The sequence below is a fragment of the Eulemur rufifrons genome, chromosome 29 (genome assembly GCF_041146395.1).
Source record: "Eulemur rufifrons isolate Redbay chromosome 29, OSU_ERuf_1, whole genome shotgun sequence".
NCBI classification, from domain to species: domain Eukaryota; kingdom Metazoa; phylum Chordata; class Mammalia; order Primates; family Lemuridae; genus Eulemur; species Eulemur rufifrons.
In genome coordinates this window covers 58,815,916-58,841,722 of record NC_091011.1, presented here as the reverse complement: position 1 = coordinate 58,841,722, position 25,807 = coordinate 58,815,916, and the positions used below count along the sequence as shown (strand labels likewise).

The 25,807-nt window shown below is 33.3% G+C and overlaps 1 protein-coding gene across 9 annotated transcripts in view; it reads left to right on the top strand.

The window, feature by feature from the left end:
- PHTF2 (putative homeodomain transcription factor 2) overlaps positions 1-24,792 on the top strand; it is a 116,316-nt gene extending 91,524 nt beyond the window's left edge. For 3 of the 9 annotated variants that reach the window (XM_069462647.1, XM_069462648.1, XM_069462646.1), the window contains exons 10-18: positions 2,399-2,617; positions 9,963-10,091; positions 11,588-11,860; positions 12,095-12,226; positions 14,361-14,447; positions 16,742-16,897; positions 18,944-19,039; positions 21,299-21,424; positions 22,088-24,792. In XM_069462647.1, the coding sequence (XP_069318748.1) occupies positions 2,399-2,617; positions 9,963-10,091; positions 11,588-11,860; positions 12,095-12,226; positions 14,361-14,447; positions 16,742-16,897; positions 18,944-19,039; positions 21,299-21,424; positions 22,088-22,108 (1,239 nt within the window). In that variant the 3' untranslated portion in view covers positions 22,109-24,792. The remainder of the gene's footprint in view (positions 1-2,398; positions 2,618-9,962; positions 10,092-11,587; positions 11,861-12,094; positions 12,227-14,360; positions 14,448-16,741; positions 16,898-18,943; positions 19,040-21,298; positions 21,425-22,087) is intronic. The other 6 variants (XM_069462650.1, XM_069462651.1, XM_069462645.1 and 3 more) reach the window with 5 other exon arrangements.
- Positions 24,793-25,807: the final 1,015 nt, after the last annotated feature.

Genomic DNA, 25,807 nt, shown 5'->3' with positions numbered 1-25,807 from the left:
TTGTTTAATCCCCTTGTTTTTGCCCTTTTTTCTGTCTATTAATACTGTATCTGGTTGGCTTCTTCCAGTCTCCTGTTGGAAGGACAATGGTGGGATTACTTGGTTATCTGGGATGCGGGAGGTATCCTAGGGAACTGATAGCTTCTTTTAAGCGTTTATCCTATTTCCTGCTCTGTCCTGTCGTTGTTCAACTCTGTAAGTGTTTTCCAATTTTTACTCCCAATTGTAGATTAGCTTTTCATCTAATTGTAGATTAGCTAATTGTAGATTAGCTTTTCATCTAACATTTGGTAGGTGGAAAGCATAATGAAGAAGCCGTGGGCTTGGAGGAAGATCATTTAAATGACCTTGGGAAAAATATTTAACTTCTCAAGAGTCTTTTGTGCATCCATACAATAGGGAGATAAGACCATCCTCTTCAGATTGTTAGGGTTAAATACGCTTATACATAAATAGTTTAGCACAAAGCATTTATTTTATAAATGCATATTCCCTTCAAATAAATACTGTGTGTCCTCTAAATTTCATATGTTCAGTTTTGGCTGTCTGTCTAAAAATTTGAAATGAGCCGAGCAAACCAAAATGTGGTTAACTTGAACAATTTTCTTCAACTGTAAAATTTCCTATTTTTAGGCTTTATTCAACAGTTTGTAGTAAAATGCAAAGTAGCTGTTCATCACAGATATTGCAGGTAAAATTCTGTTTGAAATATAAGCAATTATGGGCAATAATTTTTAGATTTTACATTTGTAAAATGGCCCACTTATTAATCAGTATTTGGCATAAAACACTTATGAAGAATTATAGACATTTCCTTATCCCTGAAATAAGTCATTAGTTTTAGTTAAACAGTAACAGGCCTTTAATCCTGTTAACTTATTTCTGAATCTGATTAACAAGTCTGCATCATAAGTTTGTGATACATAATAAGCTAGCTTTATTAAAAATATCAAATTTGCAATTACTGAAAACAATGTTTTCTGTGCCTTGCTATCTAATGACAATTGTTATAATGAAAACTTCTTATACTTTAAGTATTCTGGTTGACATCACTGAGTCTGAAATATTTTTGGAGTGCTGTTTCTAAGACAAAGCAGAGTGATTTTTGCCCTGTTTTTCCTTTATTTTCTCTTTTTATTTCTTTATTCATTTTCCTGTTCATCTCTTTTAAAAAAATTTTTACTTCTCCCTAAACAAACAGCCTTTCTCTCAGAATCACTCTGTCAATACACTACGGATTCATGGTGCCCCAGTCTAATATCAACAGATTAATTATCAATAATGTATAATGTACCTTATTCAGGATATTTTGTTACCTGTGGTATGGATGGCACAAAAAAAAATCTGTCTTTCATGGACTTATATTTGAAAGTTACAATCTATTTGCAAATACGAAATACATGGACATTTAATTGAGACAGTATATTAGATTCTGGAAAGCAATGCAAAATTTATTGTCAAGTGAAGATAAATGATGATAACTCACTTCAGGGACAAAGTGATCCTTTTAGGTAGGTGGCCTTAAACTAACATTTGTTGAGTCCCTGCTTTGTGCCAGGTTTGGATTAAAAGCTACCATGCTCATTTAATTTTCAATATCTCTTTAAAGGAGAGCAGGATTAATGATAAGAGATAGGAACATGATCAAAGGCTAGGGTGGCAAGAACAAGCCTAGGGGCTAGGGATTAGCCGAATATCCCTGGAAGAATAGGTTGTGGTATGAAGTAGAAGACAAAGTCAAAAAGTAGCACATACGAAGACAAGCATGTGCCATGAAGGAATTTGAACTTTTTGAAGGAGAGCTGAGGGAAACCAGGAAAAGACTTTGGTTAAAGAAGTGAAAGAACAGCTACACTTTAGGAAAGTTACTCTGGAAAGAAGGAGAAGGCCTTTTAGGCAGGGGTCAGTTAGGAGGTGCTTATGGCAATAAAGGTATGAATGATAAAGTCTGAACTCTGGCGATAGCATGGGAAAGACAAAGGGGTAATATAAAATATTTTAAAGGTGCAACTGACAGATCTTAGTTACAGAGGATGGCTAAAAAGAAATCCAAAGATTTGAAAATACTTGGCTCTAAAGATGGCTATTAACCGTTCTTTACTCAGTAAAAATTCTTTTAAAATTAATTTAAATCAAAATTTAAGAGAAAATAGGCACAACCATTGCATGCAAAGTATCATCTGAGCTGAAATATGAAATCAAATACATTTTGATATGAGGGCCTTTTGTTACTGCTTAAAAATGAATATATTTTTAATGTTTTGCTATCTCTTTCACTGTCTTTTGACAGTGTATTTGTTGTTTTTGCAAAAAGTAGCAATATATGGTTCTGATAGAATCCTTTGAGTTGGAAAGGGTACATAAATTGTATTAATGTCAAAGAATATCTTGATTTCAGGATGCCCCTAAATCGGGTACTAGTTGCAGCTCTCGCTGTTCAAGTTCCAGACAGGATTCTGAGAGTACAAGGCCAGAATCTGAAACAGAAGATGTATTATGGGAAGACTTGTTACATTGTGCAGAATGCCGTTCATCTTGTACCAGTGAGACAGATGTGGAAAATCCTCAGATTAATCCATGTGTGAAAAAAGAATATAGAGACGACCCTTTTCATCAGGTTGGTTTACAGTTTTGGGTTATGTGGACCTCTCAGTCAAGCTCCTTTGAATATATGTTCAAATTTTACAGAGGTGAAGAAAAAGCTTACACTTGACTAAATAATATTCCTAAAATTTTTTTTTCTTTTTATGTGAGCTGTGGTCTGGCTTCGTCAGAACATAGATCTCAGTATTTATATTGTAGTTGTGTATGTTCCTGAAAAGTTGCTAGTAAATGGAGTTTTGTAAGTCAAACTGTGTGCATCAGTCCTTTTTTTACTTAACATACTTCATGGTCAGATTTATATACACCTTGGTCTAAATTCCACCTATGATATTATATTCACAGATCTACATCTCATAAATATCAAGTTTATATCTCCAAGCACCTATAGTAATGCTATCCAATAGAAATATAATGAAAGTCACATATATATAATTTTAAATTTTCTGGTAGCCTCATTAAAAACTTTCAAAAAGGGGAAATTAATTTTAATGTTTTATTTAACCCATAATATTATCACTTCAACATATAACTAATATGAAAAATATTAATGAAATATTTTACATTTTTTATACTAAGTCTTCAAAATCCAGCGTGAACCCTTATAGCACATCTCCTTTTGGACTAGCCACATTTCAAATGCAGAATAGCCACATCTGAGTAGGGTGCTACTCAGATTGGCCACCACACTTTTATAGAATATCTTTGACTGTCCCCCCAGTACCTAAAATTTAATCAATCTTCCCTTATAAATCGGTTTTTCTTATTACACTCAAAATCTTGGATAGTGGCATCTCCATTCATTTACTCACCAGTCCAGAAACTTGGTGGTCATTTAAAATCCTCATTCTTCCACACCTTCTCTCTCTTATCCAACTCCTCATCAAATCCTGTCATTAAAACCAAGTAAATGCTTAGAAAAAATTTTGGAAGGGTTTCTATTAAAGGCATGTACAAGACACAGTGCCCATTATCACTGCTTTTTCTATCAAAATCCTGTCGGCATGTTTGTTTGTCTGACTGTTTTTGGTTGGATTTAAACTGGTTGAAAGTCCATATTTAAAAGCAAAATATCAAGAATAGCAAAAATAATTTTGAATAACAGCAGGGGACTGTCCCTTTTGAACATAAAAACTTTAAATTTGATACTTTAAGATGTGGTATCGGTGTATACCAAATAAACCAATGGAACAGGATAGAAAACCCAAAAATAGGCACATGATTATAATTTATAATGCATTACAAATCAGTGGGAAAAGGATGGGCTCTCTGGTTGTGTATCACATGATTATTCATACATGAAAATTTATTCCAGATAAATAAATGTGAAAAAGTAAAACTTAAAAATATCTGGAAGAAAATATAAGAGAAAAATTTTTGTTACTTCTTGTTAAAGACTTTTTTAAAGCAAGATATGAAAAGCACAAGCAACCAACATGGAGAGATTGATAAATTTGAAATAAATTTGAATATCTTAAAATTTAAAACTCTGGGCTACAAATTAAACCATAAACATTGTTAAAAGACAAGCCACAGGCTGGGAAAAGATATTTCCAACACATTAACTATCAAAATTATACTGCTCAGAGCACATAAAGAACTCCTACAGATGAATAAGTAAAGTGACTCAATACAAAAATGAACAGGATGTGAACAGCAAGCCACCTGAATGGCTAATAAAAAATATAAGTAATGATGGTCAGCCTTACTATATACTCAGGGAAATATAAATTAGAATAAGGAAATAACATTTCATACTGATAAGATTGTCAAAATATATAAAACCTGGTAAATTTCAATGTTGGCAAGAATATAAAGAAAGAACTCTTACTAAATGCTGATATTAGTATAAATATGCACAATTACTTTGGAGAGAGCAGTTTATCATTATGTATTAAAATTGAAGTTCTGCATATTCTAAAACCCTTTATCCCATTTCAAGGAAACTTTAGAAGATGGTCAGAAGGAGACATAAAAAAATGTTCATTACATTGTACATGATAGTGAAAATTTAAAAGGTAATAGCCAACAATAGTGGAATTAATAAATCATGCCATGTGATAAAACAATATAGAGCAGTGAAATTGAATGAACTGAGCTGCATAAATCAACATACATCTTGTGAATATAATTTTAAGTGAAAAAAGCAAGTTGCAGAACAGTACATACGGCATGCTATTTATATAAAGTTTTGAAACATGCAAAACTGTATTGTATATTGTTTATGGCTAAAAGCATATTCAGTAGGAATGTAAAGACATGCGAAGGAATTATAAACACCAAATCTAGGATAATATATCTGGGGAATAAAGGAAGGGAATGGAACGGAGAAGTGTACAAAGTAGGTTTCAAGTTTACCTGTAATATTTCACTTATTAAATATCTGGCACAAATAAGGGAAAAAGTTAAAATATGATAAAGCCAACTGTTAGTATCATTCTGTATCTGACCAATATGTTTCAATTAAAAATATATATCCATTGGTTTTAGCTTCAGCCACAGGAAAAGCATCAGGGGAAAAGAAGCTTTGCTACAGGGAATTGAGGAGTGAGAATGGGGAATGAGGTTCAAAAACCATGGCAGTGAAAGTTTGGAGGAAATGAAGTAGTAGTTAGAGAAAAAGAGTTGAAGGAGTGTTTTGGTCCCCACTCCCCAATATGTGAGATATTTGGGCACATTTACATAGGAGAAAATCAGTAGGGAAGAATTGAAGAGGTACAGGAGAAAAAGTTGTTGATTGGTAGAATAAGGTTTCTTATGATTTTGGAGAGGAAGCATAATTAAGGAGCTTAGCATACAGCAAGAAGAGCAATACATCCTCTGCTGAGATAGGAGGAAGGGGAGGGTGAGTACATGAAGCAGCAAGACAATAAGAGAGTTATTACTGTATGATCTCTATTCTGTAAAGTATAAGAGTCTGGGGGGTCTGTTGACAATAAGAAGGGAGATGATACAATAGGGGTCTTGTTCATGGTAGTAAAGACTTGAAGTTATCATTTGTTAGGGAGTGGAGATAGAGGACTGAGAGTATGTGTGTGTATGCATTAAAGCCAGTGAACACACTGAAAGAATCACATTGCCACATTGTTGAGAGTCCAGCTAGAATCTGAAACCATGAATTTGTACTTGGCTATTCCACACAGTTAAGAGACATTTTCTGGAATGTAGTTGTAATAATCATGACAATAGCTAAAATATCATAAGCATTTGCTATATGCCAGGCACTGTGCAAAGTCATCTAGATGCATTATCTCATGTAATCTCTATAACCTATGGCAATGTAATTTGTTTTCTTTTTATAGATGAGACAATGGAGGCTCAAAGTTGAGCAATGTGCCCAAAGTCACAGAGTAGGTTCTCAATTAATAGTTGCTATTCAAGAAACATGAGAGAAAATGATTGAAATGATGGATGTGGTGGGAGTCTAGACATGTTAGATTGAGAAGGAAGAGACAATAAATTGAACGATAAGTGGTGTGTTCAAGGGAGCGTTTTAAAATGAGAAACCTCATAAGATGGGAAGCTGTGGTGTAAGATTCATTTCCCAAGTGGAGCAATTATGTATAGTAGCAAAGTCTGGGGTGTGGCCATGGGAGTAGCTGAAGGTCCCCTGGAATTGAAGAAATGAAAAAACAATGAACAATCCATGAGAGCATAAGGTATTAAATGAGTCATCTGCATATTTATCTAAGTCACTGAGACTAACAACTGCAATTGAAGTTGAGGTTGAAATGCCTATGAGCTATTTTCCCAGAGATAGCAATAAACAGCATAGAAGCAGGGACCATGTGTTTTTTGCTCATTGTTGTATCACCCGGAGCCTGGTACATAGTAGGTATCAATAGATATTAGTTGAGTGCCTGAAACAAAATTTAAGTTTTTTCCAAACATGCCAATTAGGCCATTCCTAAATGATTTTAAAAATTGTTTTATGATGTCTATATAGAACAAATTGCCCCTAATTCTGTCACACCACTCTGCTCCTTTTTTGGTAAGATAAACATTTTATATGTTCTACTCTGTATATCTAATTATGGTATCCTAGGCTTTTGTTGGTTTTGCTTTTGAATTAAAGACATGATTTAATACACATTTTTTATTCTCAGACTTTCTAAAACATAAGCTGATGTTTTTAGTTTTACTAATAGATGAGTGATGGGAATTAGCTCCCTTTACTGAAAAGCTGCCAGGTTTTTTCTTGTTTGACCAAAGTCTGTTAGGTTTGGAGGACCCTTTTCTGCCCACCATAAAGATGACAAAATCCCTCCTCATGAAGAAACACTGAGTATTTGAATTAGTGTGTTCTAATCAGAATATTCCCAAATTCGTGCTTCTGTTTTGTTTTATTCTCTTTGTAAATAGTAACTGAAACATTTCTACAGGAGAAAAATTTTCTCCTCTAGTCATGGCTGAATATGTGATAAGATATAAAGCCATTTTCAAGTGAAATGCATTTTTTAGTAGGTAAAGCTTTAAATGGCTACATTCCTACAGTTGGAAATACCAGTCAAGTTGTTGTCATGGTGAATTTATTTGAAATAAAACATCCCACTATTTAAGTGTTAAGGTTTTCAGGCAGTTTTGAATGAACAAGGAGCAAAGCAGTTGAGATTTTAGATGAGAATAAAGAACAGTCATTAACAGAATTCTAAATTTTAGTTAGAAATGTATTTAGAAGAACCTGTGATAAAATCATAAAATGGCTTTCTTTGTTCCATTTTTCCTGAGCCTTTAAAAAAGTGTTTGATGTCATGCTGCTCTCTGCACACTACAAGCAGTACACATTTCCACAAGACTGTTTTTCAGTATACATTTGACACACAAAGATATAGCGTTCTTTTAATTAACCTTTTTAAATTCACCAGTTTCTAATTGCTATCTTCCCTCTTGCCTGTTGGCTTTCTAAAAATAAGAATATGATATCAAATGCCAGTTAGAGTAACTGGGAAGGTAGCTGGGGGCAAAATGAGTACTTTGGAAGGACAGTGAAGAACAACTTAATTTCCTGTTTTTGTCTCTAGATGGACCTTCTTGGTATTGACATTTCTTTCTTCATGTAATTGGAAGACCTTTACTTCACTGTTACAGACTGAGAGTTAAAAAAAAGAAATCTATAAATCAGTGGTTGAAATCTGTTGCCTCTCAAGGCTTAGCATTCTTTCCATTCATCTTCTTGTACTTTTTGTTTCTGGCTTTTTGGTTCTATTGTATTTCACAATTATTAAATTTCCAGAGAAAGTTTGGTATATATTTTGGTGCAAATTATTTCTATCTTAAACTAGAATATTTTGTTTGGGAATAAATTAGGAAACATCATTTGAAGAATTAAGTTGGTAGTTAATAATTAGTATCTCAGAGCCCTTAAGTACCTCAAATAGTGAAATACATGTTATAAAAGTTAATGTGCATTAAAATCTTGTATCTTTGGAAAAGATAAAAATTTCCCAACTCTGTTTTCTTACATATTGACTTATTATTATTAAACTTCAGATGAAATGAATCAGTGCAACTTTACTCCCCCTAAAGTGTTATGTTCCTTAAATTTGCAGAAACATTTCTTTACCATATTTTAGTCACATTTTTATCATCCGGAGAATAAATGTAACTAGAGTAGATTCTTCTGTTTATTATTAGAAGTTATTTTAATGAAACATGTTATAAAATTTGAGTATTAGAATGTCAGAGATCTATTGATTGAGAGGCCAGTCGCAGTGGCTCACTCCTGTAATCCTAACACTTTGGGAGGCCAAGGCAGGATTGCCTGAGGCCAAGAATTCAAGGCCAGCCTGAGCAAGAGACCCTGTCTCTACAAAAAATAAAAAAATTAGCCAGATGTGGTGGCTCATACCTGTAGTCCCAGCTACTTGGGAGGCTGAGGCAAGAGGATTGCTGAGCCCAGGAGTTTGAGATTGCAGTGAGCTATGATGACTTCACCCCACTCTAGCCTGGGTGACAGAGGGAGACTCTGTCTCAAAAAAAAAAAAAAAAAAAAAGAAGAAGAAAGAAAACCCCGGCCGGGCGTGGTGGCTCACGCCTGTAATCCTAGCACTCTGGGAGGCCGAGGTGGGCGGATCGTTTGAGCTCAGGAGTTCGAGACCAGCCTGAGCAAGAGCGAGACCCCATCTCTACTAAAAATAGAAAGAAATTATATGGACAGCTAAAAATACATATAGAAAAAATTAGCCGGGCATGGTGGTGCATGCCTGTAGTCCCAGCTACTCGGGAGGCTGAGACAGGAGGATCGCTTGAGCCCAGGAGTTTGAGGTTGCTGTGAGCTAGGCTGATGCCACGGCACTCACTCTAGCCTGGGCAACAGAGTGAGACTCTGTCTCAAAAAAAAAAAAAAAAAAAAAAAAAAGAAAGAAAACCCCAAAAATTATAATTTAGAAATACTGTAATGTAAACAAATTGTCCCCAATCTGGTTCTAATCTTTTACTGTTACTTCTCCTCTCAAAGTCTGATTATATAAAAGTTAGTGTTTCATTAATTTCGTTGATATCTTTAACCCAGCTATTCTATTTTGAAGTTTTATTCTTTTAATTATAAACATAAAACAAACCAAAAAACCCCAGCAAACTTAAGCGTCTGATCCTTCATACTAAAATTTTCATTTTTTTTTTTTTTAATTCCTTGAAACATTGAGAGATACTTTATTCTACCTTGGAGAATACTTCTAGTTCTATGTGCTTCTGCTTTGCAATATTTGCTCTGTCTGGAAGAAAAGTTTAATTGATCCTTTGGGGAAATACTTGATTAAAATATCAGAAAAGTAAATCAGATATTAAAGGTATAAGGAAGAATCTTTTTCAGGATGAGATTGCATCACTAGGTAGTCTTTCAAAGAGGTTCAAATACCAACTGTCAGTCTTTTTTAATTGAATGATCATAAGTTGGACAATGATCAGTATGGACAATCTGATACTCATTTTAACATTTGTATACTGGTAGCCATGTAGACCAATTGACAACTAAGTACTTTTGCTGACACATTTTACTGTATTTTTTAATATGTTAATATATTAAATGTACTAAAATGTGTCACGTATGTGAATAGGTTGCCTAATACCCGTTACAGAAAATTCTTAAACATTTTTACAATGTGTAATTTCTTGTGACATCTGTTCAGTGTATATACTAATTTTAAGATAGAATTTTAGTATCATTAAAATTGTGGATATAGTTATAGCTATGTACTGATTTGCATGTTCCATTTATAAGATATGATAAATGTATTCAGCAATTTTTATTTTTAGTGTAAAATTGTATGTGTATATAAGGAGATATGTATGGTTTCATATATACATGTTTTATTTATGAAATATGGTAAGTATATTTACCAATCTTTATTTATTTTTTATAGAGTCATTTGCCCTGGCTCCATAGTTCCCACCCAGGATTAGAAAAAATAAGTGCTATAGTATGGGAAGGCAATGACTGTAAGAAAGCAGACATGTCTGTACTTGAAATCAGTGGAATGATAATGAACAGAGTGAGTTTTTAAATTTTATTCTTTTAGTTAAATAGTAAGACTTAATGATTACCAATATAAAATAATTACTGCAATGTTATATTAATAACCTACTCACCTCATTTTTTCACCCTGAAAAAAGGTTATTTATATTTGGTTTCATCTGATTTAAACAGTGATTTGTCCCTAAACCACTCTCATCTACTAGTGTTTTCATTCCTCTGGCCAATAATAGATGATACAATCTAAAATTTTCCTCTTTTATATTATTCTTTCTTTTGTTTTCAGTGGATAAAACTGAAGAGCTGTTAGATGTATTACAGGTGTTGATGAAGATTTACTTTTCCATATCATCCTTACTGGTTCATTTATATATTAGTATTTAAAACCTGGAAAAAAAAACCTAGTAAATTTGCATTCATATTAATACTTGCTTGCCTGCTTAAATATATAGAAGTAATGCAAATAGTGGTAAAAATCTTGAGTAGTTTGAAGAAGTATAGTACAAATACTATGGATTTAATTTTCTATTAAATTATTTCTTTCATCAGATAATTACTTTTTAAAATTTACTGATTTCTCTAGACAATTAGGCATGATCTAACATGCAATTCTGAATTTCTTTGGTACATTATTATGCTAAAACTCTTGTCCACACTTTTTGTAAGACAGGAATTAAAATAACCTGATCTAGAATTAATAATATTTCCATTACATATCTCAGCATGTGAAATTAAAAGCAGCTAACCAGGGAGTTTCCAGAGACTTGCATCTAGTGGGTACTCTATACCTTAACTATTTGTGAATTAGCAGGTCACTTAACTTAGAATAGTCCCATTTAGCTAATGTATAGTATAAAAAGTTAGCCACATGATATTCAACATCCCTTTTAGTTCTACCAAGCTAGCATGTTGGAAACTCTTATATTTTCCCATTATTTCATTTCTAATTCTATTTTTATAATTCTTTTACCTTTTTTCCCCTCTATTTAATTTCTTTCCCCTTCTTTCATCTCTCTTCTAAAATGGTTTTAGAGTTTAGGGAGACATTTATTTGTATATTAGACTCTTTAAAGAAAAACACAAGCTATAAATTTACCAGATAAGTATAATTCTAGGATTTTTTTTAACAAATTGAACTTAAGTGGATATGAGATCTCATTCTCTTTAATTTTACAGTATTTGTGAAAATTTCTAACTTTTGAAATAGAGATACGTAATTTTTTTTTCCTAGATCTGGATAAGACTGAGATAGTTGGTCCTTTTGTCATCGTTTTACTGAATTAAGAGATCTGATAATGAATTGTTTTTGAAAACTGAAGAATTAATGACATTTTATGTGTAATAGGCTCTCAAACTTGAATTCAGATTTCATTATTCATGTATTAAAACTAACATTTAATGATTTCATATTTCTATTGTATAAATAAAATAATACTTAATAGGAATTAATTTTACTATTGATAAAATTTATGTATAAATTTTTCTTTTTTCCTCTCTCCTCCTGGCTCCCTCAAGGTAAACAACCATATACCAGGAATAGGATACCAGATTTTTGGAAATGCAATCTCTCTAATCCTGGGTTTAACTCCATTTGTTTTCCGACTCTCTCAAGCTACAGACTTGGAACAACTCACAGCACATTCTGCTTCAGAACTTTATATGATTGCATTTGGGTCCAATGAAGATGTCATAGTTCTTTCTATGGTTATAATAAGTTTTGTGGTTCGTGTGTCTCTTGTGTGGATTTTCTTTTTTTTGCTCTGTGTAGCAGAAAGAACTTATAAACAGGTGAGTATAATACTAATACAGACTTCTGAATAGAAAATAATTTATCATTTTCATAATATTCAAGTATTCCTGAAATATTTTAGTATTTCATTAAATCATTTTTAGCTAATTATTTTTCTGTTTTGCTTTTACAGTACTTAACCAAATAAAATCTTAACAATCCATATTTTGTTGATTTTTGTTTTTCTTTGGTAATCTACTTGAAAATTAATCCTCATTTTAATCTTTTTTTAGCGATTACTTTTTGCAAAACTCTTTGGACATTTAACATCTGCAAGGAGGGCTCGAAAATCTGAGGTTCCTCATTTCCGGTTGAAGAAAGTACAGAATATAAAAATGTGGCTATCTCTCCGTTCCTATCTTAAGGTAGAATGGTAGTGATGAAAGTACTCTTAATATGCCAGCTGCCTCTGATAGTTCCAACTTCTTTGTCAGTATATATGTGTCTCTAGATTTGTAGTCACCAGCTTCTGCTTACTCAAAAGCTGGATTAAGGATTTTTGTTTCTACCTGGACTGGTTATCACAAGCCAGCAGAGGGAGCCCACTACTTAAAAAAGAATTTAAAAAAAATAATCTGTAACCAATGAGTTTCCTCATTGAAGTAACGTATTACTATTTTAAAATTTTAGCTTGCAATTCTTCATTATTTTAATGTCATTATTTTCCTTTAATCTTTTTACTAATTTTCCTAAAAAAAACTATGGAGGAAAAAGGAAAACATCTGAATTAGTTTTAGGAAAACACTTTTTCTCAGGATTGTTTTTTGTTGCATTAAGTAGCAGTGAATTCCATTATATTTGGAATAATAATGCAACTTTGAATGATGTTTATTCAAAACACTGTCAGTGTCTTTAGTAAAGTTGACCCAGAGACAAACTGTCCTCTGACATACCTAGATCTTTAATGTCGTTTATCTTGAAATAACAATGAAAGAAATAAAAAAAAAGTTTGTACTATTTATCTGTCCCTATATTTTATAATAAAAATTCATGTTTGTTTATTAATTTAATTTGTTAAATTCAACTCCAGTGGGAAATAGCACAAATTGGCATGAATTATTTTTTTCTCACTGACATTTGTGTTGCATGGAGGGATGAATATAATCTTTTATACTTGGCTTAGTGAGAATCCATCCATGCCATTCATTACTGATGAGGTGAAGGTCCCTACCCTTACAAGCTTAAGCTTCAATGAGGGAAGTGTGTAAACCCAGACCTAGGAATTATCTTTGATTAATCTCTGGCATCTAATTTATCACCAATTCATCTTCTTTCTGCTTCCAAAATATATCTTAAATCCATTTTCTTCTTTTTGTTTCCATTTCCACCGCCCTCATTGAAACTATCAGTCAATCTTCTACATTGGGCTACTACACTTGCCTCTTAACTGGCCTTCCAGTATTCATATTTCTTGCTTTTAATACTTTGTTCAGTCTGCCATCAGAGATCTTTTAAAAATGCAGGTCTGACCATATAATTCTTAAAACTTTTTGGAGTTTCTCCAGTGCTCTCATGATAAAGCACAAAATCTTAACATGAGTTTATAATGCTCTTCATGGTCTAGGTCCTGCCTTACCCACCTGTCTCTCGTCTCATTTTGAAACACTTTCCTCCCTAACCTACTGCATTCCAGCTACATTAGACTGCTTCATTCCTTTCAGTGCATTATGTTTCTTCCCGCTTTATCCTCTTGCATATGCTTTTCCTTCTGCCTAGAACACTCTCATGTGCCATCCTGCCTTTTCCCCTTAGTTTGGTGTAAATATTACTTCCTTAGGGAGGTCTTCCCAGACCCACACTCCTAACCCTCAGATCAATGAAGTCTCCCTGACAATTTTCTCAAAGCACCCTATACCTTTCCTTCATAGCATTCATCACAGTTTATCACAAAAATCTGTGATTATGAGCTTGCTGTCTCACTCCCCTACTAGTTCCTATAAAGGTAGAGAGGCCATGTCTTTTTTGTTCTCTTCTAATCAGGGGTCCCCAGCCTTTTTGGCACCAGGGACTGTTTTCATTAAAGGCAATTTTTTACAGACCAGGGAGGAGGGATGGTTTTAGGATGATTCAAGCGCATTACATTTATTGTGCACTTTATTTATTTCTATATTCGTTGTAATATATAATGAAATAATTATACAACTCACCATAGGTTGGGGACCCCTGCTCTACTGTATTTGTAGCACCTAACAAAGTGCCTAGTTCTGAGCTTGCTTAAGAAATATTTGTTGAATAAATAGTGTTTTACAAAATGAAATATTTGAAAGTTATGCTAAAAATTCAATGCTTAGACACCATTTTCACTCTGTTGCAAATCCTCAAGAAATAATAACACTGTATAATTAAAATCCGTCTGACAAATTAGGCACATTTTCAGCATTGTAAATTATGATCAACTCACAGTAATGGATCAACACCTTAATTGAAAGTATGGAAATTAGGTGCTAATTAGTAAATATATTTAAAAGTGTTTTCTTTCCCCCTCTCCCCCACCCCCAGCGTCGAGGTCCTCAGCGATCAGTTGATGTAATAGTTTCGTCTGCTTTCTTGTTGACTATCTCAGTTGTATTTATCTGTTGTGCCCAGGTGAGTTAACTTGTTCCTTGTGGAAATTAAACAACCAGATATATATATTAAATTTCAGAAAGGTTTCTAATAATAAATAATCAAAGTAACAATATAAGTAAGCCTAGTTGGACAAGTTTTGAAATTTTTTTTTTTTGCAGTTTATTTCTTTCAGTAGAATTAATAAGTACATATTATCTTTCTGTCATGAGCAATGAACATATATGCTCAAATATCTGTTGAATAAATATATAGTAATTTTTGCTTAGAATCCTTCTGATTATTTCTCAGAACAACTTATGAGTTATGAAATTGTTCCACAAATGGCTGATTTCTTCACATTTAATTTTTTTTTTAATTTCTTAATCTCTGAATTGTCACTGTGACTTGACTGCTGCCATGCTCTGAAAAAGAATGCACAGTGGCCAAGATTAGTCAGGAAATACCCAGGTGCCTTAGGATACACTCTGCGCTACAAAACATAAAGCAGTAAGACAAAGTTACCCTCTCTACCTCTTCTAGTCAGCATTTTGATGAAAGGCACTAGTCAGCAAAGACAGGAAAAAAATAAATAAATGGTATAATGTTTAGAAAGAAAAAAAAAATCATAGACTATATAGAACATCCAAGTGGCTTTACAGACACATTATTAAAAGTATGATATATTTTTTAAAGATCAAGATGAACAGAAGTAGATATAACATCAACATAAAAAAATCAATTTTGTTCCCATAAAGATTAAGGATCCATAAAGATTAACGACCTAAATGTGAAAAACAAAATTTTTAATTTGATCACAAATAAAAATTAAAATTTTATGTGCTAAAAAAGACATCATAAACAACAAATCAGAGTCTAGGAAAAGATATTGGGAAAACATGACTTAAATAGGATTGTTTTTCAGAATATATAAATAACTTCTGCAAAACAATAAATAAAACAGACAACCTAATAGAAAAAAAGTAGATATAGAATATAAAAAGGGGCCCAGGCATGGTGGCTTACACCTGTAATCCCAGCACATTTGAAGGCTGAGGCAGGAGTATTACTGGAGGCCATGAATTTGGGACCAGCCTGAGCAACATAGCGAGACCCTGTTTCTATAGATAGATAGATAGGCAGGCTTAGTGTGATGGCGCATGCCTGTAGTCCTAGCTATTCAGGACACTGAGGCAGGAGGATTGCTTGAGCCCAGGAGTTTGAGGCTGCAGTGAGCTATGATCACACCACTGTACTCCAACCTGGGCAACAGAGTAAGACACTGTCTCAAAACAACAACAACAACAACAAAAGAATATAAAAAGGTCATTCACAGAAGAGGAAACTCAGTGACCAATAAGCATATAAAATATATTTATTCTCCCTAAGTATTAGGAAAAGTAAGATTAAAACAATTTTATACTCATCAGATTGACAGATGTTAAGAAGTTGGATGATAACAAGTGTCAATAAAAATGAGGGCAATGTACACTGCTTTGGGCTAATAACAAGTGTCAACAAAAATGAAGGCAAAGGTACACAATTGATACACTGCTGAGAGTATAAATTGGTACAACTGTTTTAGAGGCAAATTTATTATATTTAATAAAGTTGAAGATGTAATATCCAAGGACCCAGCATTTTAACTCCTAGATATTAACTCCTAGAGAAAGTCTTACATGTTTGCACAAGGAGACACATAAGAATGTTTATTGCAACATTGTTCGTAATAAGGAAAATTGGCAACAAAATGTTAATTGGTAGGGTAGGCCAAGAAATTTTGGGAGTTTTTTTAACTATAATATAGGTATCAGAATGAACAAATTTAGAGCTAAATGTATTACCATGGATAAATCTTGAAAACAAGGTTCAGTGGAATAAAAAGCAAACTGAGGAATGATGTGAATAATGTAACATTTATATAAATTTTAAAAATACAAAAATTGACATAGTTGAAGGATGTATATGTAGCTAAACTATAAAAATGTTTATGGAAGAGAAAAACACAAAATTCATTACCTCTTGGGTGGGGCAGAGAAATGAGCAAGGAAAAGTTTAAAGGGGTTTTAACTAAATCTATAATATTTTATTTTTCAAAAATCTGAAAGAAATATTGCAAAATATTAAGATTTGACAAAACTGGGTAGAGGTTCCCATTGATGTTAATTACGTTATACTCTATACTTCTGATGTGCTTAAAATAGCTCATAATAAAGATGGAATGTTTTTAAAATGTATATTTATGAACAATCTGTATAAAGTAAAATATTTCTTTTAAAAAGAAATTGTTTCATTCACATTGGTGCTTCATGTTACCTTTTTTTATTCACTTTCAGCTGCTTCATGTTCATGAGATCTTCCTTGATTGTCACTACAACTGGGAACTGGTAATCTGGTGCATCTCCTTAACACTTTTTCTCCTAAGATTTGTTACTCTTGGATCAGAAACAAGTAAAAAATATAGCAATACCTCAATATTACTTACTGAACAGGTGAGTATACATGCCTATTATGCTATAAATGAATGTCTATATAATGTACATACTAAGTTAAAATGTTTTCATTTACTTTGATTTTTAGGAACATGTTTTATTTGATGCAGGTCATTTGTGCTACAAAGCAAAACTTAAAATTTGATGGGACACAAGCCTTTCTTCAGTATTTCTGCCTTGATTCAGATTTCAAATCTACTTTATGTCCATTTTCATTTGACAAGAAGAAAGTACCATTTATAGAAATGGTGGATTTTAAACCATTGGTGGGATATGTTTGCTTTGCAGTGTAGCAGAGCCACATTTGAATAAGCATGAATTTGTACTCAATAGAAAGCATAAAGTGTACTGATTTTGATTAATTTTATTTTGAATGAATTTGTTAAATATTTTCCTCTCACCATTTCATAGGAATTATATAAAGAAACTTACTGCCAATGAACTTGTTGAATATTTTAGTTAGGATAATTTGATTTTAAAGAATCATAGCCTTATTCAATATGCTCAATTAAAAGGAAAGGAGAGGCCGGGCGCGGTGGCTCACGCCTGTAATCCTAGCACTCTGGGAGGCCGAGGTGGGCGGATCGTTTGAGTTCAGGAGTTCGAGACCAGCCTGAGCAAGAGCGAGACCCCATCTCTACTAAAAATAGAAAGAAATTATATGGACAGCTAAAAATATATATAGAAAAAATTAGTCTGGCATGGTGGTGCATGCCTGTAGTCCCAGCTACTCGGGAGGGTGAGACAGGAGAATCCCTTGAGCTCAGGAGATTGAGGTTGCTGTGAGCTAGGCTGACGCCACGGCACTCACTCTAGCCTGGGCAATCGAGTGAGACCCTGTCTCAAAAAAAAAAAAAAAAAAAAAAGGAAAGGAGAGAGTAGCCAGCAAAGATAAAGATCTCTAAGAAAGAATACTTGGGCCTTGTGGAATTGGACAAAGTCAGCCACTTCCTCCAACTTGCTCTGAGGCTAATGGTTTCTCATTTCTGCTCTTCTCTGTACCTTTCTTCCAGTGGCCTCTCTGTAGACTTACTACCCTGTAATTTTGGCTTACATGTGGTTTGGACTTGCCTCAACATGAGCTCTAGCTTGAACTTCACTAACTTTTCCGTTCATGTTCCTATAATATCTGGCAGATACTATGTTAGTCCCACCAGTCAGTACATTGACTAGCTTTGGTTTGGAAGTACACCCCAGCCTAATGAGCCATGGCTGCCAGATTGGAGGTGCAAAGGTGGGATCAAGTGGGATAAGCACAGTTGCCTAGACCCGCTTCTTCTACAGGCTTGAGGTTAGAGCATTTTTCAAAAACGGGAACCATAGTGTAGACAGGGCAGGCATCCTGGAATTGTCTATTACAGAGTAGATAACAAAACTATACAAATACATTTTGAGTGTCCTTTAAATTAAGAAATCACAAACCAATTGATTTATTCTAATTATTCTTTTTTGTCTTTGTTTTTGAGACAGAATCTCGCTCTGTCACCCTGGCTAGAGTGCAGTGGAGTCATCATAGCTCACTGCAACCTCAAACTCCTGGGCTCAAGTGAGCCTCCTGCCTCAGCCTCCCAAGTAGCTGGGACTATAGGTGTGCGCCACCACGCCTGACTAATTTTTCTGTTTTTTTGGAGAGATGGAGTCTTGTTCTTGCTCAGGCTAATCTCAGACTCCTGACCTCAAGCAAGCTTCTCAGAGTGTTGGGATGACAGACTTGAGCCACCCCACCTGGCCTAATTACTATTCTTTAAGTTGATTTGGCTCTGGGATTAAAATGTCTCTCATTTTAAATAATGCCATCCAGTTTTTCATTTTTGTTTGGCTTTTGATTACATTTGAAAAGTATTTAAATAGCAGTTATTTTCCTATTATAAAATAATGTAGGTTTATTTTAGGAAATTTGGAAAATACAGTAAAGAATATTAAAATCACCTATAAACTCAGTACCTAGAGAATCACTATTAATATTTTAGTGAATATCTTTCAGGTCCTTTAAAAAATGTATATGTGTTATGATTTTAAATATTTTTATTTACTTTTTTATAAAAGATAAACCTGTACTTGAAAATGGAGAAAAAACCTAACAAAAAAGAGGAACTGACACTAGTGAATAATGTTTTAAAACTGGCTACTAAACTGCTAAAGGTAAGAATAGAATTGAAAATGGGTATAATGTACAATATGCTGTTCTATTGTTGTATTTACTCTTCTGTTTATAGATCCTACCTTGTGTTTGGTTTTCACGATTACTCAAATTTTTTCCAAATTATATTTGGGCACATTCACACAATTTATATTTTACTTCTCATTGTAAAAGTAATCCAAATAATTCTTTGGAAATTATGTATTAAGACTTTTAATATCTAGGATATTGTAGAGGTTGGCATCTTTGGAAATTTATACCTTCTGGAACTTAAAATAGATATCAAAAAAGAGGATGATGTTAAGTTGGGAATTTTTTTATTTTTTGTTTCTCAGAGTAGTCTTCTGCTTGGCCTGAGTTATCTTAAAAAGTTGGAATACATAATCATGATAAGTATGTATCAATAAATACTTAATTTTTATATCAATTTTGGTAACAATCAAAAGGAACACAATTTTGATGTATTTTTTTTCTAAAAGCAGCAAAAGAAAAAAACTTTGGTGTATTTGGTCTGATAATAATAACTCTTTGGAGATAATAAAATATTTTTACCACTGTTTTAGAGTATTAGTATGTACAGTATTGGTAATGCTTTTCTTTCTTAAAAAAATATTTTTTAAAATCTCAATTTCTATAACCAATTGAATTCTTAGAGTTTATAAAGTTTCAGAGAATGGTATAAAATTTATTGTATCTCAGTGTTACAGTTAATTCTTCAGTCAACTAAAAAATGTGAATGGGGTATAGACTGTACACCTCACAGTATATTAGGCATTGAAAGGGTTCAGAGGAGGTGGGTGGGGATATAATAAAATAAGAAGTTACAAATGGCCTTTTTAATCCCTTTAAGTATCCTGAGGAAGATGATGACATTTAAATAACAAGCAAGATAATACAGTAAAACTCCCTTTTTTAACAAAATGCTCTATGGGAAAAATACCTTGAATTGATAGTTTTATGTTTGCTTGATACATGTATATTGGATATCTTTAGAGTGTAGGCACTGTGCTAGACAGGAGGGGGCTGCAAAGATGAGAGTTAATGAGCAGCTATGATCTCAGAGGAGCAAGAAGTATAAAAATAACTAATAGAAAGCACAACAGTGTTATCCTTTTTGATCATACATAGTCTCCTAGTCTGAAACCTGGAACTAAATGTTGATTGTACCTTCTCTTTCACTCTTCACAGCCAAGAAATTCTCAAGTCCATTGATTCAATCTCTTAAATATCTTCTAATTCATCCCCTCTTCCCTATCAGTACTTTCCTTTGTGAGCCCCTGGTCTCTCATGTGAGCTTCTGATACACTGAACTCCTTATAGACATTCCTGCTTCTGGTCTCACTGCTCTCTAATCTATCTTCTACGTTGCTCGCCCAGTGATCTTCTCACATGAATGTGTGATACACTATTTCCTTGTTTAAATTCCTTTAGTGTTAGTCTATCTGTACAATTTGCCTGAAGAATACCCTTACTTCGGTACCCAACTTTATAAGTTTAGAGTACTTCCTCTCTTGTACTTGGGCTCTAACAATGCTGAGCAACCTGTAGCAATTCAAGTATGCCATGTTCTTATGTGTTTTACAGAATACCTACAAAGTTTCAGGAGCACCTTCCTCTATGGCCCTAATACTTTTTATACATTATCTCTGTAATAGGACTCTCATAGTTTAATTATTTTGTTTGCATGTCTACTAAACTATAAGATCCTTCAGCTCAGGGACTGAATCTTCTCAGGCTAGCACAGGGCATGGCATATAATAGAACTTTAAATGTTTGAATCAGTCAATTAATTGATTAATTCACATATTTGAAAATGAATTGGCTCAAAGAGGAGTTTTTACATATTACTAATATTGTCAGAAAATTGGCTAATTAAATTTCTAATTCTTCTTCAAAAAGATATTGAGCTCTGTGAATTTGTATTCTAGCTTTTGTACTACAAAATATTCTCTAACCTTATAGCTACTAACTAGACCAATACTTTACTCCTTCATTCATACTCTGTCATTCATTTGGGACAGAAATTAGAGTTATAAATTTATTTATAGAGTTCTTTTAAAGAAGTCACTTTTGCCTTAAAAACATTAAAACTACTAGTAAAATTTACTTATTTCAAATTTGACCAAGTTTATCCTTTCTAAAACTATCCATAACTTACAATTTTTTGAAAAGTATTTTTTAAAATTCTCATATATTGCCCTGAATTAGTGTAACTAATAATTCTTGTGGAATCTGGGGCTAACTTTTTTCTCTTCTGCTAGGAATTGGACAGTCCCTTTAGATTATATGGGCTTACAATGAATCCTCTGCTTTACAACATCACCCAGGTTGTCATCCTGTCAGCTGTTTCTGGTGTTATCAGTGACTTGCTTGGATTTAACTTAAAGGTAAGAGCTTAAACATATTTTTTATTTCTTAGTACCCTGTTGCATTTTTGTAACACTTATTTTACCCTCTCACTCTTTTGAGATCTCACATGCACAATAATGGGGTCATTTTGATAAGATTATATGCAATTAGTGAAAATAATTTCACAGTTAATTTCAAAGAATGATACATATTCATGGCTTGTAATGATGGAACTGCTATTAATAATTTGGAACAGTATTTACTGTTAATATATTACAAATAGGACTTCTTGTGTAGGATAAGTAGAGGTATTTATTTTTACTCATAATAATTTGAATCTAATTTAGGTGATAAAAAAGAGCCCTATTTCTATTTTTGGCCAAAAGTTGTATTATTTATCTATATAGCAATATATACATCTTCCAATATGTGCACAACTGTAAGTAAGGTGTAGGATAATCATATTAAACAAATAGTATATACATATTGCCACTTCCCAATAAAAGAAAGCAAATCTGATTTTTACTCTTTGTGTTTATGGTGAGTTCTTAAAAATAAAAGGGTAAAGGGGTTAAATATTAGAACCTGCACTGTTTGTGAATGGAATTTAAACAAAAGGTAGTATTGTATGATATAATTTAAGTTTTGGTATTAAAACTGGCTCTAATGGTCACTACTTCTATTTTTTTCTCTCTCTCTAGCTGTGGAAGATTAAATCATGACGATTCAGGAAAAAAAGATGTAGCCTCTTTTCCAGAATAAGAGTACTGACTAAGCTGCCTGAAAGCAGTCACTGATTGTTTGCTTCAGGAGTCTCAGCTGGGAAATTGAAGTGTTTACATCAGACTTTCTTGTGCAATTCTTATATTTATTTTACTTTTTCACTGTTTTTTTACATTTAGTCTTTATATTTTATTTTTAAGCATTGATGTACTTAGTTGTTGAAAGGGTGATGAAACTGATATCCAGATACTTGAGATCCTGGTAATTGCTCATAAATAATTGGCAAAATAACAAATTCTGAAAATAGAAGCCATTACTAAGCACTGTTTCTCTATCAATGCCGTGAACTTGCCTTACTTGATGAAAAATTCTTTAACTTTGGAATATTGCATTCAACTCAGCTAAACAAATACAGCATTTTCTTTGGTAAATCAAGATTCAGTCAGGGTTTCTCTTTAATTATTTTGGAACAATGCCAGGATCTAAACTAATTAAGCTGCAGTTTAAGCACCCTTCAGTATTAATATATACGGTATTACATAACAGGTCAACAAGTGCTCTTTGATGATAAAACTCGTAATAGAGCAATAATTGTAAATGGTTACCATACTGTAAGATATTTTGATAAAAATTAACTCATTATAATTGTATTTATTTGAAACACTGGGCTGTTTGCACAGCTCCAACTGTGCATGCTCAAAATGTGCACTTTTAAAAATTGTTACTTTTAATGCGTATCTTTATATGGGATATGTTATAGTGTACTAGGGCATGATATGGTATCCTTTTGAGTGAGGTATGTACTCATCTCACAAGTGAAGTGCCTATTGATATTACTAAAGTACATTATGTTTACTCAAGTAAAATAATTTTCTCCCTATGGTACACTATAGTGTATGCTATTCATACCACACTCAAATGAGCAACTTAAAAATAAGGTTAACAACCAATAAAATATTCCTCTGATTATTAGTTATGAAACTATATCCAAATTTTCAGAAAAGACAGCTTCAGCTTGCAAATCTATCCTATAAACCTATCTGGTGCATTCTCCCCACCCCACCCCCATTATATAAGGGCTATTTTAGATGCTTTTAACCTAGAAAGTTAACCTCCCCTCCCTGCCAATAATTTGCCAAGTGTCCAGTGAGAACTTATCATGTTGGCATGTTAGGTAAATAGGGCGAATATGATAGTATCTTACATTGGGCCTTGATTTAAGTTGTTATATTTGTACAATCAAGAGTGTTTTAGGAATTACATGAAACATAAAATGTTTTTGTGATTTTTTTTTTTTTTTTTTTTTTAGCTGAGCATCTGGTTTTCTAAAACAAAGAATTTATTTGAAACAATCTAGAATTTTCTTGGTGCAAAGTGTATCATGTTGAATATCCTCACATTTTTACCATGTTTTAAGAAATTTAAAATAATTAATTGTAAATAATTTATTTGATTGGTGCAGTTCTAATCCCCAAATCATAATCTTAAAATCAGGAATGTGTGGAGAACAGAGCCATGTCATATCACTTTGCTCTTACCATTCCTTTCCATCAGCCTCAATTCAGCCTCATTGTGTAGTGTAGTTTCTTCTTATAGAAAACAACAGAAAGCATTTTGTTTTATTTGCCTATGTTCTAATATGTTTAATAATGACCAAAGTGCATTCTGAGTTTTTTCAAGGAATGTAATACTGGAGCTTTAAGAACATACTTACTTTCTCATGTGAAAAATTAGGCTTTGTCTGATATGTTTCTTCCTCTTCTATTGTCTAATGTTGAGGTTTTTAGGAATTATATTTTATAAACTTTTTCAAAATAAGGTACATACCTATAAAGACCTTAACATTTTGCACAGAATATATCAAATATATTTTGAAAAAAAAGTACAGCATGAGTTCTGTTAGGAATAAAAGATGAAACTATTGTATCTCACACAAAAAACCTTATATCAGAATGGAAATATGGAAATATTTTTGAGAAAAGTAGCTGAGTATAATAGTTTAGGAAAATGCTTGTTTTAGATTGAAGTTCTATTTAACTTAGAGTTGGGAGTTGACTTATTAAGTATAGTATACCTCTCAACGACTTATTAATATTAACAATATGTTGAATTATGTCATTAATGTGGGCAGCAGTAGAAGACTAAAAGGAAAAAGTTGTCATTTTAAGCAATTTCAGCACATTAACCAAACTATTTTCAAAGCAGAAAAATTGACTTGCTGCCTGTAAGAATACCTTGAATGTACAAAATTGAAAGAAATTGTAACATATCACATAATATAGGGAAGGCAGTTCAAAAAATAGAACTGTGGCAGATGTGTGTTAACTGTTGTTTCTTTGCCACGTGTTGTATTTGAAAGTTTGAACAGCAAGTTTAAAATAAAACATTCTATGATTGACAATTTGTTTTTAATTTTCAAGTCATATACATTTCTATGGTAATTTTGTTTACAATAGCATAAACTTTAGTTATAACTGTTAGATTTGGGAGGAGTGAAAATAAATTTTTTATAACTTCCAACATGTCAGATTTTGTTATGTTTCTCAGAACATGAAAGAATAATACATACATACACAGCTTTTCATCACTAAAATGCTATTAATCACTAATGTTTTTTTACTTGTTTGTTTTTGAATATATTAAACTGGCTGTGGCCTGAGATGTTAAAACTCGTTGTCAGAAGGATAGTGGTGTTTTTAAACAAACAATTTTGCCACGTGAATACAGCATGAGAGACCAACAGTACGATCGTTAAGCATTCTAATATTTCTATTATATGATTGGGACAAGTGTTCATAGGGCTTAAATTAATCAGGGATTATTAATTGAAGTGCACTTTCAAGCTTACTTTAAGCTTAGAATTGGCTCTTTTAATGAATCTCCCTTCAGACTTTAAAATAAAGCAATATGACTGGCACCTCTTTCATTTGCTGTATCACTTAGAACACTATTCTCAACCTTTTTCCTGTCAAACCTAAATAAAAGATACCACAAGTGCTTAACAATAGCACTGGCTCCCCAAAGTACTTCCTGAAGAGTCTAAGAGGCTATTAGGGATAGGAAAAACCAGAGTTTTTTTTTTCCTACTCTCATAGACCATTCAACGTAACACTTTTGTCACGAGATTCTCCAGCGGACACCAACTGGGTGTTTTATAACTTCACTAAATTCTGACACTGTCTACCTGGGATAGTGTCAGGTCTCACAGGTTGAGAGCTCAGTCCTGCAAGACTGCTCACATGAGAGATGCTAGTCACAAGCCTCAGGCTGTGATCTGTGCTTCTGACCCATGGCTATAAATCGGGGTTCCCATGAGCCCCTCCCTGAGTTCAGTTGATTTGCTAGAGCTGCTCACAAAACTCAAGAAAACACTTACCATTTTTACTGGTTTGTTATAAAGGATACAGATGATGGAAGAGATGCATAGCGCAGTGTGTAGGAGAAGGGGCACAGAGCTTTCATGCCCTCTCCAGGGTATGCCACCCTTCAGGAACCTCCCCAGAACTTCTCCAGACTCCATAGTTCAGGGGTTTTTATGGGGGCTTCATCATGTAGGCATGAAGGTTAGTAATTCCTTTTCTAGCCCCTCAGCCCTCTCTGGAGAATGGGAGGTAGGATTGAAAGTTCCAAACTTGTGCTCGAGGCTTGGTCATTCTAGTGACCAGCCCCCATCCAGGAGCCCACTAAGAGTCACCTCA